The sequence below is a fragment of the Dysidea avara genome, chromosome 9 (genome assembly GCF_963678975.1).
Source record: "Dysidea avara chromosome 9, odDysAvar1.4, whole genome shotgun sequence".
Lineage (NCBI taxonomy): Eukaryota > Metazoa > Porifera > Demospongiae > Dictyoceratida > Dysideidae > Dysidea > Dysidea avara.
This window is the reverse complement of record NC_089280.1, coordinates 31,657,248-31,674,440: the sequence shown is the minus strand read 5'-3', so window position 1 is coordinate 31,674,440 and position 17,193 is coordinate 31,657,248. Positions and strand designations below refer to the sequence as shown.

At 37.3% G+C, this 17,193-nt stretch overlaps 1 protein-coding gene across 1 annotated transcript in view; it reads left to right on the top strand.

Annotated features, from left to right (window-relative positions):
• The first annotated feature begins 2,525 nt into the window (after nucleotides 1-2,525).
• The window catches only part of LOC136267673 (hemicentin-1-like), a 58,583-nt gene continuing 43,915 nt past the window's right edge, over nucleotides 2,526-17,193 (top strand). Inside the window, exons 1-8 of the mRNA XM_066062820.1 lie at nucleotides 2,526-2,620; nucleotides 2,710-3,054; nucleotides 5,587-5,856; nucleotides 5,919-6,188; nucleotides 10,659-10,925; nucleotides 10,979-11,242; nucleotides 16,606-16,872; nucleotides 16,923-17,183. Coding sequence (XP_065918892.1) covers nucleotides 2,590-2,620; nucleotides 2,710-3,054; nucleotides 5,587-5,856; nucleotides 5,919-6,188; nucleotides 10,659-10,925; nucleotides 10,979-11,242; nucleotides 16,606-16,872; nucleotides 16,923-17,183 — 1,975 coding nt within the window. The 5' untranslated portion in view covers nucleotides 2,526-2,589. The remainder of the gene's footprint in view (nucleotides 2,621-2,709; nucleotides 3,055-5,586; nucleotides 5,857-5,918; nucleotides 6,189-10,658; nucleotides 10,926-10,978; nucleotides 11,243-16,605; nucleotides 16,873-16,922; nucleotides 17,184-17,193) is intronic.

Below are 17,193 nucleotides of genomic sequence, written 5' to 3'. Positions count from 1 at the left end.
TGTCGAGTTTACGTTTGAATGATAAATGAATAAACTTCTTTAAACTAAAATCTAGATCAACATCCCTTGACCAAGCTAAAAGAGCAGTGATATCATCTTGAAGAGCCTTATGATCAGAGAGTGTACTAACATGGATAAAGCATTTGGCATTGTCAGCAAATTTGAGTAGTTGGCTTTCATGAATGTATGAAGACATGTCATTGATGTAAACTAAAAACAGCAAGGGACCAAGAATACTGTCCTGTGAAACACCAGAAATTACTGGAAGTAAATCAGAATAGCAATTGTTGATAGAAACCTTTTGATAGCGAATAGTCAAATAGTTCTTGAACCAAGACCATAGAGTACCAGTTATGCTCATTGACCACAGCTTGATCAGTAAGATACTATGTGACACTGAATCAAAAGCCTTGTTGATGTCAAGGTAAATAACATCTGTTTGTAAGGGACTGTTGATGATTTGATCAGTGAAAATTAGCATCTGTTGTAGTGTAGAACAATTTTTGGTGAAACCAAACTGGGATGGACTGATAGACTTGCTAATATGAGAGATAATCTTGTTAAAGATTAATCTTTCAAGAACTTTTGATACAATAGATAATAACGAAACAGGATGATAGTTCTTAACAGAATTAGAATTGCCCACCTTAAATATGGGCACGATTTTGTGGATTTTCCAACAGGTTGGTAAAGTGGAGTGGTGGAGTGATTGAGTAAATAGATGATGAAGTGACTCACTAAGAGCTACAGCACAACTTTGCAGTACTCTAGGGGAGATGTTGTCAATTCCAGCAGATTTGTTGACATCTAATGAGATTAGAGCTTGATAAACATCTGTAACAGTAATGGTAATTGATTATAATGAGTTGTGTATAGCTGGGAGGTCATCAATCTTCGGGATAGAAGATGGATCATGGAAAACTGAATGAAAATATTGATTAAATAGGTTGGCTTTACTGTGGTCAGTATTAGCATTCAAAGACTTGACTGATGGAGTATTTCTGGACTTGGTGATAGATCTAAGGTATTTAAATATTTTGTTATTATTAAATGAGGTGTAACAATTAACAAGATGTAATTCAAAATCCTGCTTAGCTATTTTAATTTTGTCCTGAAGTGTATTTTCAATGGAGTCAATGACGCTGGAGATAGATTTGTAGGATGACGTTTGTATCTGCGACGGAGTGTTCTAAGTCAATTGATGCAATGCCTTATCTCAGAATTATACCAGATGGGATCTTGGTTTGAATGAACCTTGTACAACGGAATAAACAATTGCATACCTTCCACCAGTAACTGTTCGATGATGTGCTATATAAACTCTATATCGTTACATTAAAGGTATGGTGTGAAATCAGAATGAATCATGTGATTACAGAGACCTTGATAATCTTGATGGTATGACCATTATGTGACAGTGGGGGTATTCCACATGATTTAATTTTGCCTTTTGATATACGACCATAGTTTTTTTGAATTAGCTGTGGAACTGGAATCAATGAGCTTCGAAAAGTAGTCATTATAGGCTTGACAGCATTCTTTTTGAGCTAGATTTTTAAGATTTTTATAATATTGCCAGGTGGTAGGTGAGCGTGATCGGCGATACTGAGCATAAGCTCGCTTCTTTCGTCTACAAAGTCTTTTAATGTAGGTGGTGATCCATGGTCGGTTTGATGTCTTAGTCGAAGATAACTTGCTAGGAACCAAAGTGTCCAGACAGATGTGACAAGCAGATTTAAAGTCAGTCCACAACTGGTTGATTGGTGTGTCAGTGGTGTTTGAATGTAGATATTTATTGCTAAAGTCTTAAAAGAAGTTTCTTACAATTGATCACGTGCGCAATTGATCACGTGTTTGCAGCCTCCAATCGGTCTACCACCTTGGCTGCCACTTTTCGTAGGCATGAGGCTGAGAAGCGTCGTGCTTATGAGCAGCGTATACGCGAAGTAGAGCATGGCAGCTTTACCCCATTAGTTTTTCCTCCTCCGATGGAATGGGGAAGGCAGCCACTACCACCTATAAGCATTTGGCTCAATTACTCAGTGAGAAGTGGAGTTCCGATATTCAGTGGTAATGGGCTGGCTCCATTGCAATTTGGGGTTCTCCTTGCTTCGCTCCTCCATCATGTGCATCCGTGGTTCTCGATCACGGTCTAAACGTCCTGGTGTGCCACCGGCAATAGATCTCGCCGTTGCAGAGGGGCATCTACCAGTTCACTAATATTCCCTGGGCTTCTGCAGGTTCTTTTAGGTGCCTTTTCTGTAGGCAAATTATTTTTTTTCCCTTTTTGTTTTCTTCTAGCATCACGTGATGCAATAGATATGCTTTGCAATGGTTCAGCATTAATGTGATGTGACCCTCAAGAGTAATACAGAGGAGCGCCAGTGGGCAAGTAGCTACCGGAGAGCTCCAGAGCTGTAAGATTTGGTGTGATTTTTACTTTTAAAAAAAAAATTCTGCGTCTGAAAGGGGGGTTCGTCCGAACCCCCCTGCTTACACCCTTGATCAATCATTAGATTAGAAGGGCTCACTAGCGCCTCGCCCACTTAAAAGACCTTTTCACTACGCTTACGTGCAAATTTTATTGTGATGGCCGTTGACATCTCGTCCTTCTTGCGTAGTAAGTTATCCGCTCCGATAGAACGTTCTTGTGTCAGTGTATTTCCATCGGTAAATTGTGGCTATTATGTAGTATCTTTCTGGATATAGTTGCAGTGATAGTTGTTGCTGCTCTAAAAGCTCTGCAAATCAAAGCACAGTGTACAGGAGTTGAGCTGCTGGCGGATGGTCGAACACTTGCTACCCCTACATCTTATTATCCAGTTGAAAGTAGTGGCTCCTTCGTGACCTGTAGATGTACTGGCAGTGGTACTCCAACATGGACCTACTCCAATGGAACATCAGTGCCATCTTGTACTAACCTGTACACTGCAGTGTGTAGTAGTGAGGTGTACTTGGGAAGTCAGAATCTCACGTTTTCTTCCTTCACCCAGTTCTTAGTTGGTCGTTATGACTGTATTGGAGGTAATTATACTGCAAGTATTACTACATTTGGTGAGTTATCTACATACGTATATCAAAAATCATCCTAGAAACATCTTATGTGATGAAAATCACCTTTACAGAATAATAGCATTAAAAACAAAGAAAACAATTACACAGGCAGCTGGATATAGAATGTTAAAAAATTGCCCCAACTTGAATCTTGATCTTCCTACTTCCCTGCCAGCTTGACCACAGTTGCAAGTCGCAAGGCTGGAGGCCAAATGAAGCAACATAAGGCTACCATTTTATGCCACAATAACAAACTCACCAGTGGGATGTGCCTTTTGGGGTTCTGAGGAGTGTGTGCCCTCTGAGCCTTGTCTTTCCTTTTATCTTCAGTCAGGCTAGTCTTCTTCCGTCTTCATGTAATGAAACCACATTAATCGATGAGGCATTAATTTTCCATATTAACACTTTCATTTGAACACCACAAAATTATTTAAAGCGTTCACGCAACTGTGAAAGATACTTGACAACCGGTAGATGTCTGTAACTTAACAATGTGCTTGAGGCCATGTCCATTAGCAGTTTTATAGTTGATTGATAACAACTGAGTGCAGATACTCTTAACAATCTATTTACTCGAACACGATGACCACACCCCTTATTGTTGTAGCTGTATTTATAATAATGGCACAATGAGAAGGAATAGTGACCATGCCTTAGTCTTGGTAGGCTAGAGGCTAACTTTAGATAATCTAATACAGTAGTCACTCAAATAGAGTCACATGTGTATAGCTGTATTCTATATAACAAAAATGCACAAACAAATCAGTGCGTTAAAAATAATTATTAATTTAAAAATGAAGTAATGATCCAAGCGAAAAAGTAGTGAAACAAGAGATTAATGATGGTATTACAGCATAGCTCTATAGGAAAATCCCTACTTTTGGCATTCAACAAAATTATCATAACATGTGAATGTAGAGATTTTCTCACAAAACTATGCTGTAATACCATCATTCATCTCTTGTTTCACTACTTCTTAGAGCTTGGATCCGTACTTCATTTTTAAATTAATAATCTATTAATATACTGGTATCATGAGTAGCCTAAAACTTGCTGGTTACAATCTTATGCGGCATGCTTTACAAGCTTTATAATCTCTGAAAATTATCTATCTGTAAAGTCAATTACTAGGAAGTGAACACTTCATTTTCAGGTATGTGCATGTTGTACCTGTTATAAAACATTAGAAATAAAGAAAAGTATAAGAAGTACCTCTGTGGAGATGTATTCTGGAACTTATTGCTGTGCAGTTATCAACCATGTTGGATCTTCAGAAGTTCTGTGTGCTAGTTTACAGGTCAATAGTTAGTTCAACAATACAGTACTGTAGTTATGGAGGACACATAGCTTCTCATACTGTTGCACAAAAGTCATTAGTGACAATATTTTGAACGTATTGCTCAGATATTATCATTGTAATTTTTCCACTGAAATAATATCACACATGATATTGGAGACAACACTGGCACATTAAGTTTTGCTGTAGACGCAGGATAGCATCACTATAAATTATACACAATAGTGCTGTTGGACAGTATTTACTGTCATGTACATCTGCTTTCCATAAGGCAAGTATAATTTATTCACATGAAACATGTGACCAATTTTGGTCAACCACAATATTTTATTCATTGTACTAACACTCCTAAAATGCCTACGTAGATAACTACACTAATAAAAAAGCTGTAATGATCCAGGTGGGGGTACAGCTTGCCAGACTTGCTGTCAATGACAAGGTCTTGTCCCTGTACAGTGTAAATGATTAGCCAAATAAATTATATTATTTTAAAACTATATGTTCTACAATAGTACTTGGTGATTTTCTTAGCCTATTATATCCTCAAAACTATGCCAGCATACGTAGGTGTGAGAGTGGTGCTATATAAACTTCCTGTTTATGACAAGCTTGACAGCAAAATACTTAGCTATTTATATTTTCTATGCTGTGGTTACAAGTTTGGCAAGCCAATAAACTGAGTTCTGTAATTTAATGACCTTGTTTGTTCCAACCATGCATGAGGTGCACATATTTATAAGTATTCATCTTGTTATGAACCAGACTAATGAATGTAAAAGTGTGATTAAGTAAATATGTTAGTACCATACATACGAGTATGTAGCACTGTAGCACTATTTAGTATGTCAGCTTTACTAACTGGCAATGGTTAGTTGATGGCAATGATTTTATTGTATTTCATTCACAAGTGAATTATTGGAAACTGTTACTAGGTAGTAGCCTACTAGAGTAACTAACTGTGATGCATGCACAATGTTACATTGTTCAGTGGTAATGCACTATGACTAGTAATGCATCATTTACTGTGCCTAATAAAAAATGTCGTACTTGGTGATGTCAGCCACATTGTTGATCATTGTAACCTATGTAGTCTTACAAGAGGTTCCTTATCAAATTGGACATTGAGTAATTTTGCGGAGATGATACAATAAGAAGTATTATTTTTACAGGTTCTCTCAAATTGGACATTGAGTAATTTTGCGGAGATGATACAATAAGAAATATTATTTTTACAGGTTCTCCAGAGATCATAGATCATCCAACAGGCGGTGATGTACTAATGGGAAGAAGCATCACTCTCATGTGTAGAGCTAATGGTCTAGGGACACTAGTATATTCCTGGGAGAGAAGACGTTCTGGTAGTAGTTGGACTACTGTTAGTAATGATAACACAACATCATACACTACTGATACAACACTGACTATTGGAGAGTACATGTACAGGTGTAATGTGAGCAATGAAGCTGGATCAGTTGTGTCTAATAGTGCTACTGTGAATGTGTATGGTGAGTATAGCAGTGCAGGATATTGTGTATGTGTCAATGATGAGGTACACATAATTTTACAGGTCCTCCAGAAATCACAGATCACCCAACAGGTGGTGATGTACCAATGGGAAGAAGCATCACTCTCATGTGTAGAGCTAGTGGTCTAGGAACACTAGTATATTCCTGGGAGAGAAGAAGTTCTGGTAGTAGTTGGACTACTATTAGTAATGATAACACAACATCATACACTACTGATACAACACTGACTATTGGAGAGTACATGTACAGGTGTAATGTGAGCAATGAGGCTGGATCAGTTGTGTCTAGTAGTACTACTGTGAATGTGTATGGTGAGTATCAAGACACACGGTAGCGTATCGGGTGACCAAGAATACTGGTGCACCACACCATGAGTATATTTACAGGAAGAAACAAAACATGATATTCATGTATATGTATAGTTCCACGCTCCCTTCTTGAATTTGAATCATTTTTATACAGCAAACACCCTCCACCTTCAGTACCCAACACACCAAATTTGAGCAAGATTGCCTAATACAATTGTAAAATATGAGCCTTCTAAATTCGGCTTGATTTCTTTTTTTCTTCTTCATTTAGAGGGTTTGGGGGGCTAAGATTATTCTTTTTGCACACTTTATAAAAACCATTATAAAATGCAAATTCATGGTTCGATTTTCTTAGCTTTGGTACACTTTAAGAGTGCACTGCAATTCAATCACATACTAAGTTTGATGCAAATCTGATTAATAGCCATAGAGCTATAGATGATTATTTACATTTGAAAAGGTTGACTTGTTGTCATGCCTACAGGGTAAAATACTTATGGGAATAACTTTAAAAATTGGTATGCATATAGGCAAGAGTATATAATAGTAACCAAGAGTATCGAATAGGTGTATTACCCCATGATTATTATTATTATTATTTGTTTACTGTACAGAAACCTCCATATGGAGTATATAGTACAACAGATTAAATTAAGAATAAATTGTAGTGATTGTACTTAGCTATAATTAATACATTGTTTAAATGTGCTTAAGGTAGGTGATTCCACAGTACTGCTAGATAGGTTATTCCATGATTTAATTGTAGAGGGGTAATAAGAGTAAAGGTAAGAGTCAATTCTGGAGTGTGGCTGCAAAAATCGTTGATCGTGACCTCGTGTTTGGCTTGCTGTTGGGATTAAATAGGTTCCATTATCGATGTGAACTTGTCTGTGCACCATTATTAATGATTGCATAAAATAACACAAATATTTCAGTAATTGTTTGTTTATATTGCCATTAAGGGTTTCTGTGTTTAGGCCAATTCAGCCACTAAACCAAGTGAAAACATGATAGCGTTAAAGGGAATTGGTTAATGTTAAAGTCCTGGTACTGCCAAGGGATCCCTGAAGGCATGGCAACACTCTCGTTTGTGCAATTGCTGTTTTAGCGAGCAAGGGTTGTCTTGGGTCCGTACTACACTTTACTCATACAATAACTATTGAATACATGGTTGAATAACATGGAAAACTGGCGTACAAAGACCCGTTACCACGTACGCATTTCACATTACCATTTCGCGTAAATGACATTGCTGAAATCTTTATGCAATCATTAATCATGGGGTAATACACCATTCTACACTCTTAGTTTCTATTATATACTCTTGATATAGGTTAACCATCATAGCTCAAACCTTTTGTGGTTTAATAGAAATTGCAATTGACAGCTACAAGGCAAAACTCAAACAACTACTCTAATAGAACAGTCACCGCAGGGTTTAAAAGGTGCATGAAAAATGTCACCAGTGCTCAAACCAATGATCTCAATATACTGAACACCTAAATTCTTAGCCGCTGAGCCACTGCTATCATAGCTGTTTACCTCACTTAATTTCTACTTTATTAATGAAAATTCTAGCTAAAATCTTCTCAATGGTAAAAAGTTCACAATTTCATAAATGTACCAGTGGAAAATCTAGATTATTCTAGAACATTCTATGTGTGTTCTATGAAAAGTCCTAGAAAAATTGTGCATTCTATTAGAGTATTACTAAAGTATTCAAATAAATTCTGCAATACAATACTATTGCAATGTCTCCAGTATTCCATCAAATTAAAGCCAATATTATTGCCATTTTGTACAGATTGGTGGTGTAGTACACTACTATTAAGACCGACTCGTCATCATAATAAGTTCTATGCTAATAAAACTTGTCACAACAGGCTGGAAGCTATATTCTAGCATAGGAATTGATTTGTTAAAAATTGAGCAACTGCAATTTATCACATTTTGCATGAAAAATCGAGCTACTCTTATAGAACAGTCAGTGCAAAATCCCATTAAATTTTGTGTATGCCTACTTTGGAACTAATGTTTAAAAAACTGTTAATTTAGAAATGATGAAGTAGGGATAAATGCAATAAAAGTAGTGAAACAAGAGATGAATGATGGTATTACAGCATAGCTCAGTGGGAAAATACTACTTTCGCATTGAACAAAATAACTTTTACACCAAAGTAGGGAATTTCTCACCAAGTTATACTGTAATACTATCATTCATTTCTTGTTTCACTACTTTTCATTGCATAGATCCCTACTTTATTTTTAATTAACAACAAGTATACAGAAAAATTGGGAATTTTCAACTAGAGTAGGGACCGATAAAAAGTACTGGAGTATTGCACGATATTAAATCACTGTAAAACAATAAGAAGTGTTATATCCCTACTGTGCATTTCCATTATGGTATCTTGAGCACAGTAGGGATATAACACTTCTTATTTTTTTACTGTGATTTAATATCGTACAATACTCCAGCTTGTTTCAGTACTTTTTATCAATGTGTTATGGTCCCTACTCTAGTTGAAAATTCCAAATTTTTTTCTGTGTACTTGTTTGTTAACTTTTTTTGTAAATTTATTATGACTGGTGAACCCACGTATACTACATCTGAAATGGCACCTCGTGCCCCAATATCGTCTGAAAAGTGAAGTATCCATTATGCTTCGTTGTCAGCAAAAAAAAAATGTTCAACCCGTTATGCAGCATTTCAAATCAAGAACTGTTTGAAAAGCACCTCTGCAATCCGTGCATACCAAAAGAAAGAAATGGTGCCACGTGCCCCAGTTATATCAAATATCGTCTGAAAAGTGAAGTATCCATCATGCTTCGTTGTCGGCTATGTTCAGCCCTTTACACAGCAGTATGAATTAAGAACTGTTTGAAAAGCATCTCTGCTATCAAAATAGCCACTATGACAAATACAGATGATTTCCGTTACAAAGGGAAGCCATCATGTGTTATCGCCAAATCAACACTTTTTGCCGTCAGCAAAGATGAATGGGACACAAAGGAGGACACTGGTAAGTCCATTGTACGTAATGCAGTATGCCAAAAGGCACCTGTCAGGCCGAAGCAATACTGGACAGTGAAAAAATCAAGCCCATAGCCTTAGCTGTTATCGAGTTACACTTGTCTGAAGGCATCAATCAGTCAGTTACTCAGTAGAAAATTCTGTTAAATAAATAATTTTAAAATTCCATAGCAACTTGTTGAAAGCATTTCGGGTCGATCTGAAAACTTGTTTGGGCTTATAACCAATGCTGCCTCATTGTCGTCAGGGGAAATTGAGGCTGTTTTTGGGTGATATTTTGTGGGCCCACATGACTGTTGCATTAGAGTATCTCGTGTCACTTAAGGGGTGTGCAGCTAGCTATACCAATAAGGGGTGAGGTCATTTTGTTACTGTTAACTAAATACCTAGATTGTTTCTCCGTACCTTATCGCTATTAGTCCACCTAGATCTTTATTAGATGGATGTGGTTGCAAACCTATCGCAAACAGGATTTGCAAATATCTAGCTGGTATACCTCTTATAGTAGCGGCAGGACTGAAGGGCTTCTGAAATAATTCTGTGGCATCTAAATATGCTGCTGGAAGAAAGTGTTGATACAGAAAATTAATGCCACAATATGGTTTCATTGGATGAAGAATACAAATAGTCTGATCGAAAGTAAAAAAAGAGACAGGATCTACACTCGTTGGAACCCCTAAAGGCGCATCCCACTGGTGAGTTTGTTTTGTGGCATAAAATGATTGCCGTGCGCTGCTTCGTTTGGCCTCTAGCCTTACAAATGTGATCAGCAGTGAGACTAAAATTCGAGTTTTGGTATATATTCTATGGACTATCACTATTCCATAAGGTGATTTTTCATCACATAAGATGTCTCTAGGTTGATTATTAAAGGTGGAATTTTGGGCGGCATGTGGGGCAGTCCCTACTTACACAGTACTACCGTACCGTTTTATAAAATTACTTTGTTATAAAACACTATTGCAAATAAATACAGGCACAATAATACAACTTTGTATGGCCATGAACAAGTGAGCACAAAATTATAGAGCAACCATTAATGTTATCATAGATCCTTTGGCTTTGGTATTTCAAAAAATAATTTGTGTAAAAAAACTCTGACAGTTTATGGTTGGCATTTGGGCTATATATTTATGCAAAAAAAAACTGAAATCCATCCAAAAACAGCCAAGCTGTATAAAAAGGATTTGGCCATCATGAAGAAAGTCATAAAATCAAAGGTACAACGATGTTAATGTTAATAAATTTTAGCAATGCACAAAAACTATTGAAATTTATTATTATCAACAATGTCATTGTAGCTATTTCATGGCCACCACCTTTGATCTCACAACTTTTTTCTCCCAGGGTTTTTGAAGGCCACACCCTTTGTATACAGCTTGGCTGTTTTTGCATGGATTGGCCTAACAGGTAAGACATGATGACACAATTATCCACAGGCCTTCCCACTATCACAACTCACCCCACCAGTCAGTTGACAACTGTTAGTGTGAGTGTTACTCTGAATTGTGAGGGAACTGATAGAGGATCAATCACATATCAATGGCAGACTAAGAATATTAATGGAGGACAATGGAGTGATATTAGTAATAGTACTAACAGGACGCTTGTTGTGAGTAACTTACAAGAGTCACAGCAGTACAGGTGTGTAGTGTCCAATGAAGCTGGTGGGACAAGATCAAATGTTGCTACTGTTACTGTTTTGAGTAAGTATAGCCAGTTGTTTAAATAATTTGTATTGAGTATTATATTGTGCTAGAAATCACTACTCATCCTCAAGACAGACTAGTCCCAGTTGGTTCATCAGTCAATTTAACATGCACATCATCAGTATCATCTAATGTGACATTCTCATGGACTAGTGATGGTAGAGATGTTACAGGCCAATCAACATCAACTGGTGACACTAGTATACTAGCAATTACTAAAATTGGAAGAAAACGAAATAGTACTAATTATGTGTGTACTGTGAGGAGTGGATCATTATCAGTGATGTCTAACACTGCTACCCTGACTGTCTATGGTACAATAATTGTGTAATATCATACAGTATTGTAGTACTGTATTTTAGGTATCATAAAGAACTGGACTTTTCCAGCCAAAAATATATCACCCTAAAACCAGCCTCTATTTCCCCTTGGGAACATTGGTTAGGCACAACAAAGCCCAAAAATATCTTCAGACCAACAACAAAACCTTCCAAGAAGTTTCTATATTATTTTCTATTTAACAGAATTTTATGTTGACTGACTGACTGACTAACTGATGTCCCCAGTCAAGCATAACTCAACAGTGGATAAGGCTACAGGCTTAATGTCTTCACTGTTCGACATCACTTCATCTGGAGATGTGCGTTTTTGTCATCCAGAGTACGTCCAATATACGCATCATGGATTTGCCTTTGGTGCGTTCCAGTTCTTTTCATGGACAAAGCAAGGTGTCAAGTTACAATAGTTCGCTGTGGCTGTGTTGGTTAATCGCCCATATTTTCCATAGCATTGCAAAGAGACGTTTCTTGTACTGTTCTTTGTTAGTAATGCTGTGTAATGGGTGGAGCATAGCTGAAAACAAACTGTAATACTGTTGAAGCACCCTTTCTGATGCAATGTTCCTCTGATGGTATTTCTGGCACCATTCTTTCTTTTAATGCGGTATGTGCTGGTTCATTTGTCATAATTATGTCCTTTAAAAAGTAAACAAACAAGTAGAAGGAGAAATTAAGAATTTCATATTGGATTAGGGATCAAAGAAAAAAAGTTGTGAAACAATTGAATAGCTGAAAAGTGGTGAAGCAAGGAAGGTTGCCTATACCTGTAGTAGACATTTAATCCCTAATTCAGTCATGGTTATAGACTGAAGCTTAGGATGTAATGTTCACTAGTATCTGTAGGTATAGGCAACCTTCCTTGTTTCACTACTTTTTAGCTATTCCCTTGTTTCACAATTTTTTTCTTGATCCCTAATCCAATATGAAATTCTTAATTTCCTTCTTCTTGTTTTGTAATAATGTCTATATCTATACCAAAAACAGCTGAGTTGTGAAATAGGGCACGTTGTGAAATTAACAGTGATTGTCAAGCAATAATGCTAATGTCAATCAATCATTGACATTATTGACAATGATTGACATTAGCATCATTACAGGCATTTCTTGGCTGCCACTTTTGATTTTTCACCCAACCGTTTTTGGGGCTGCACCCTTTTTCACAGGTTGGCTGTTTTTGGTATAGATTTTAATTATTTTTGTAATTTGGCCAACTTTTATCAACACCTTGTTTCCTGTCCACTAGTCACCTCAGAACTGGTGAGGGCAGGAGATTATTATTATTAAATTAAAATTCATTTCTTAAAATAATGTGGCTAACAATAACAATGAAAATAATTACAAGACATATTGTTTCCAGTAACAGTTTGCTAATTTGTTAGTTGCACTGTTCACAGTAAATATAAAGCCATCTGTCTTTGGAGAACAGACATATAGGCTTTGTAATAGGTGTTAGTTACACTGGGTAAGTAGAATTCGAGGAAAGCAGAAATGGGATGGGAACGGAAAGTGGGAATGGGAACGGGAATGACTAATGGAAAATGCCAGATGAATGGAAAGCAGCAGAAATGGGAATGATCAACAGAAAATTCACAGGTTGGACAGGTTGGATTTTACAGCACAACATTTGTTTAGCACTGTTGTTTGAATCCTTTTACTAGAACGACCAAAACACTCTAATAGAGCAGTCACCTGCATTAAAATACTCTAATAGAGCAGTCAGAATGTTTTGTTAACCATCCCACCTGAAACTCAGCCTGTGAATTGATGGACTATAAATATCATATATGAGCCTTTTGAAACCATTAAAATATTCAAAAATCAGAGCTCCACTGAAAATCAGTGTCTCACTGAGTGGAGTCCCTGTTGTTGAAACATTACAATTACAATATAATAAACATTAAATTAATACTGATGAAAACTGAGACTCACAAAGTACTCTAGTTAACTAACAGTGCCTATTATAGGTTTCAAAAAGCACACCTACTTAAGAGGGGAGCACTGGTATGCTTGTCAAGCTGAAGTGGCACCAAAAAAGAATCCCCATGAATGACTGCTCATATTGTCCTTAGTCTTCTCAATGAAGCCATGCACCTACACACTACAGCTACCACATACTTATCATGTGACTTTTTCCTGAGATTGTAGATTAGACTTGAGCCAATTATGCTTTGATAGTTGCCTATTATGCTTTTGAGCAGTGCTCAAAAATCCAGCCTATTATACTCAAAATTATGCTCTCAAAATCAAGATTATGCTCGAGAGCTGACTGTTTTATTAGAGTATATATCTGCATTTCCTGACTGCTGTATTAGAGTAAGTGACTGCTCTATTAGAGTATCTCAATCTTATTTCCAAATAATCAGTCAAGAAATGCTAAAAATAATAACACTGCAAGGATTTTGATGTGAAATGCAGTAATAATTTGCAGTGTGTTCATGTTGTGCAGTATTGTTGGCACGCACGTTTTAATTAAAATTCTTGAGAATCATCCTATTATGCAGGCTTAATGCTTTTGCTAGCCTATTATGCTCAAAATTATGCCGGAATAATTGGCGCAAGCCTATTGTAGATACAACTTCCCACATCTATTTGCAGGCACTGTCAGTTAATTAGAATCCTTTGTAAACTTATTCATGCTGTAATGGTTATGGTTTCAAGAGAATAGCTAACTTGATGACTTAACATCTAATCTATGACAGCTATAGCCCATCAATTCACAGGCCATCAATATGGTCCCTGGTGGGATAGTTATCAAAACATTCTTGACTGCTCTATTAGAGTATTTTAATGCAGGTGACTGCTCTATTAGAGTGTTTTGATCATTTTAGCCAAAATATATTGCAAAGAAATATTGTGCTGTAATATCCAACCTATATTCAACCTCTATTGTACGACAACCTTTATCTGGAATTTTCCATTTGTTGTTCCCACTCTCATTTTCCGTTTCCATCCCATTCCCATTTTCTACTTACCCGTTACACCTGAATCCTTGCATTCTTGACATATTGGTAGATTCTATATATGTGACTGAATTTGACAAAACCCGGCTTCGACGCACAAAACTTCGTTAGGAGATATGGCGATTTTAAGTAATCATTGTGTAATAACTTCCCAGTGCCTACAGCTGTGCAAACAAAATTTGCACCAAGTATGCATCTATTTACTAGCTATCACTGAGTGGGTGTATACATTTCTGATACCCAAAATTAGCCCTGTTTTGGGCAGCTTTTCTCGAGTGGGTAATAATATCACAGGTGATAGTAATAGGGTGGGAGGGTGGGGGTGGATGGTGGTCTTAATATACGGGTATAAAATGGAGTAAGAAGACGATTGGAATCCAGAGGCCAAGTTTGGGCTCTCCATGGCCCTCAAATCACTCCAAATTGACCGAGAACACTATTGGTGAGCTCTCTGTGAAGTCCCAGCTCACTACACACCATTATCACAAAGCCATGGCCATTCAATGGCGCCAATCTCCCACTCGTGGCTTTGACAGGGTCGGAAGAAAGCTGCCACAGAAACCAGACTTGCCAGTCCTGAAGGAAGTACAGTGTGGAATGTGATAGTGTATTAGGCCAGCAATCCATTTCTGGTAAAAACGTAAGTTTGATTTTGTGTGTGTGGAAGCCTTGTTATGTGAAATCCGGTCACATTTAATATTAAGAGAGGCATCACGTGAGATCACGTGATCTAACAATACTACAGTTAGCTTGTTTGGCTGCCTCTTGCTACTCCTTGTGTTCCATGGGTTGGTAATAAAGTGTGGGCCTGTTTTCAAGCGTCAATTGGTAAGTTACACTTTATATGGGCTATAAAGTATTCATGTGTGACTGAATTTGACAAAACCCGGCTTCGACGCACAAAACTTCGTTAGGAGATATGGCGATTTTAAGTAATCATTGTGTAATAACTTCCCAGTGCCTACAGCTGTGCAAACAAAATTTGCACCAAGTATGCATCTATTTACTAGCTATCACTGAGTGGGTGTATACATTTCTGATACCCAAAATTAGCCCTGTTTTGGGCAGCTTTTCTCGAGTGGGTAATAATATCACAGGTGATAGTAATAGGGTGGGAGGGTGGGGGTGGATGGTGGTCTTAATATACGGGTATAAAATGGAGTAAGAAGACGATTGGAATCCAGAGGCCAAGTTTGGGCTCTCCATGGCCCTCAAATCACTCCAAATTGACCGAGAACACTATTGGTGAGCTCTCTGTGAAGTCCCAGCTCACTACACACCATTATCACAAAGCCATGGCCATTCAATGGCGCCAATCTCCCACTCGTGGCTTTGACAGGGTCGGAAGAAAGCTGCCACAGAAACCAGACTTGCCAGTCCTGAAGGAAGTACAGTGTGGAATGTGATAGTGTATTAGGCCAGCAATCCATTTCTGGTAAAAACGTAAGTTTGATTTTGTGTGTGTGGAAGCCTTGTTATGTGAAATCCGGTCACATATTACCTTTTATAGGCATGGTACATAGCTATTCTGTTGCAAAGCAGTAGCTTATGCATTATATATGTGACCGGATTTGCGAAAAGGTACCTTTTTCACACACAAATTTTGACCCAATTTTTGAACTTTGAAATTTCATAACTTCTTTATCATGGCATATAACTGTCTGAAATTTCCGTGAGACAAGCCACAGTATCTGGTTATAGTTTGATATAAAAATCAGCTTAATTGGTGTAAGGAGTCAAAAGTTACAATGTTTCGTTTGCTGACATGTAAAATGTGTGGAAAAGGTACCTTTTTGCAAATCCGGTCACATATAATCAATGATGTATGCAGTAGAGGTGGCTATTAAATATTCGCTTACTATTCTATTAGAGTGTCTTGATCTTTTATTTGTGAAATGTACTGACTGCAGATTTGATTCTTTTCTACAGCTGCTGGAATAGTTCCTAACATAATTCTGCTAATAAAATTACATAACAAGTGATGCGACAGCCAAAAATGGATGCAGGCAATGGACAGAAATCAAGGAGTTGATAAATTAAATGTGCTCTTAATGCCTTCCAAATTTGAAGTACATCAAATGAGTTATTACAATTTTTCTAAAGTGTGTGAAAAGAAAAAAAAGAATTAGTAGCAGATTAAGAAGAAAAATACCATACCAAACCAAACTTTGAGGCACGTATCTCAGGCTGGGAAAATTTGGGTGGAATGGGAGGTACCCACTTCCAAAGCAAATTTCCATTTAAGTATTTGATACGTACATGAAAATGGCATTTTCTTGATTCCTGTAAAATACACATTTGACTGTTGCACCCATACTGGTTATACTTGGCAGCACGACATACGTACTATTGTAAGTGTTGACCTGTTTGTGTCCACAGGTCCTCCCACTATCACAACTCACCCCACCAGTCAGTTGACAACTGTTAGTATGAGTGTTACTTTGAATTGTGAGGGAATTGGTAGAGGATCAATTACATATCAATGGCAGACTAGGAGTATTAATAGAGGACAATGGAGTGATATTAGTAATAGTAATAACAGGAGACTTGTTGTGAGTAACTTACAAGAGTCACAACAGTACAGTTGTGTAGTGTCCAATGAAGCTGGTGAGACAAGATCAGATGTTGCTACTGTTACTGTGTTAAGTAAGTTTATTGATTAATTATGACAATGTTAGTGAAATGCTTTCTCTCAGAAATCTCTACTCATCCTCAAGACAGACTAGTCCCAGTTGGTTCATCAGTCAATTTAACATGTACATCATCAGTATCATCTGATGTGACATTCTCATGGACTAGTGATGGTAAAGATGTTACAGGACAATCAACATCAACTGGTGACACTAGTATACTAACAATTACTAGTGTGAGGAGTAGTGATGATGGTAGTTATGCGTGTACTGTGAGGAGTGGATCATTATCAGTGATGTCTAACACTGCTCTCCTGACTGTTTATGGTATGCAATC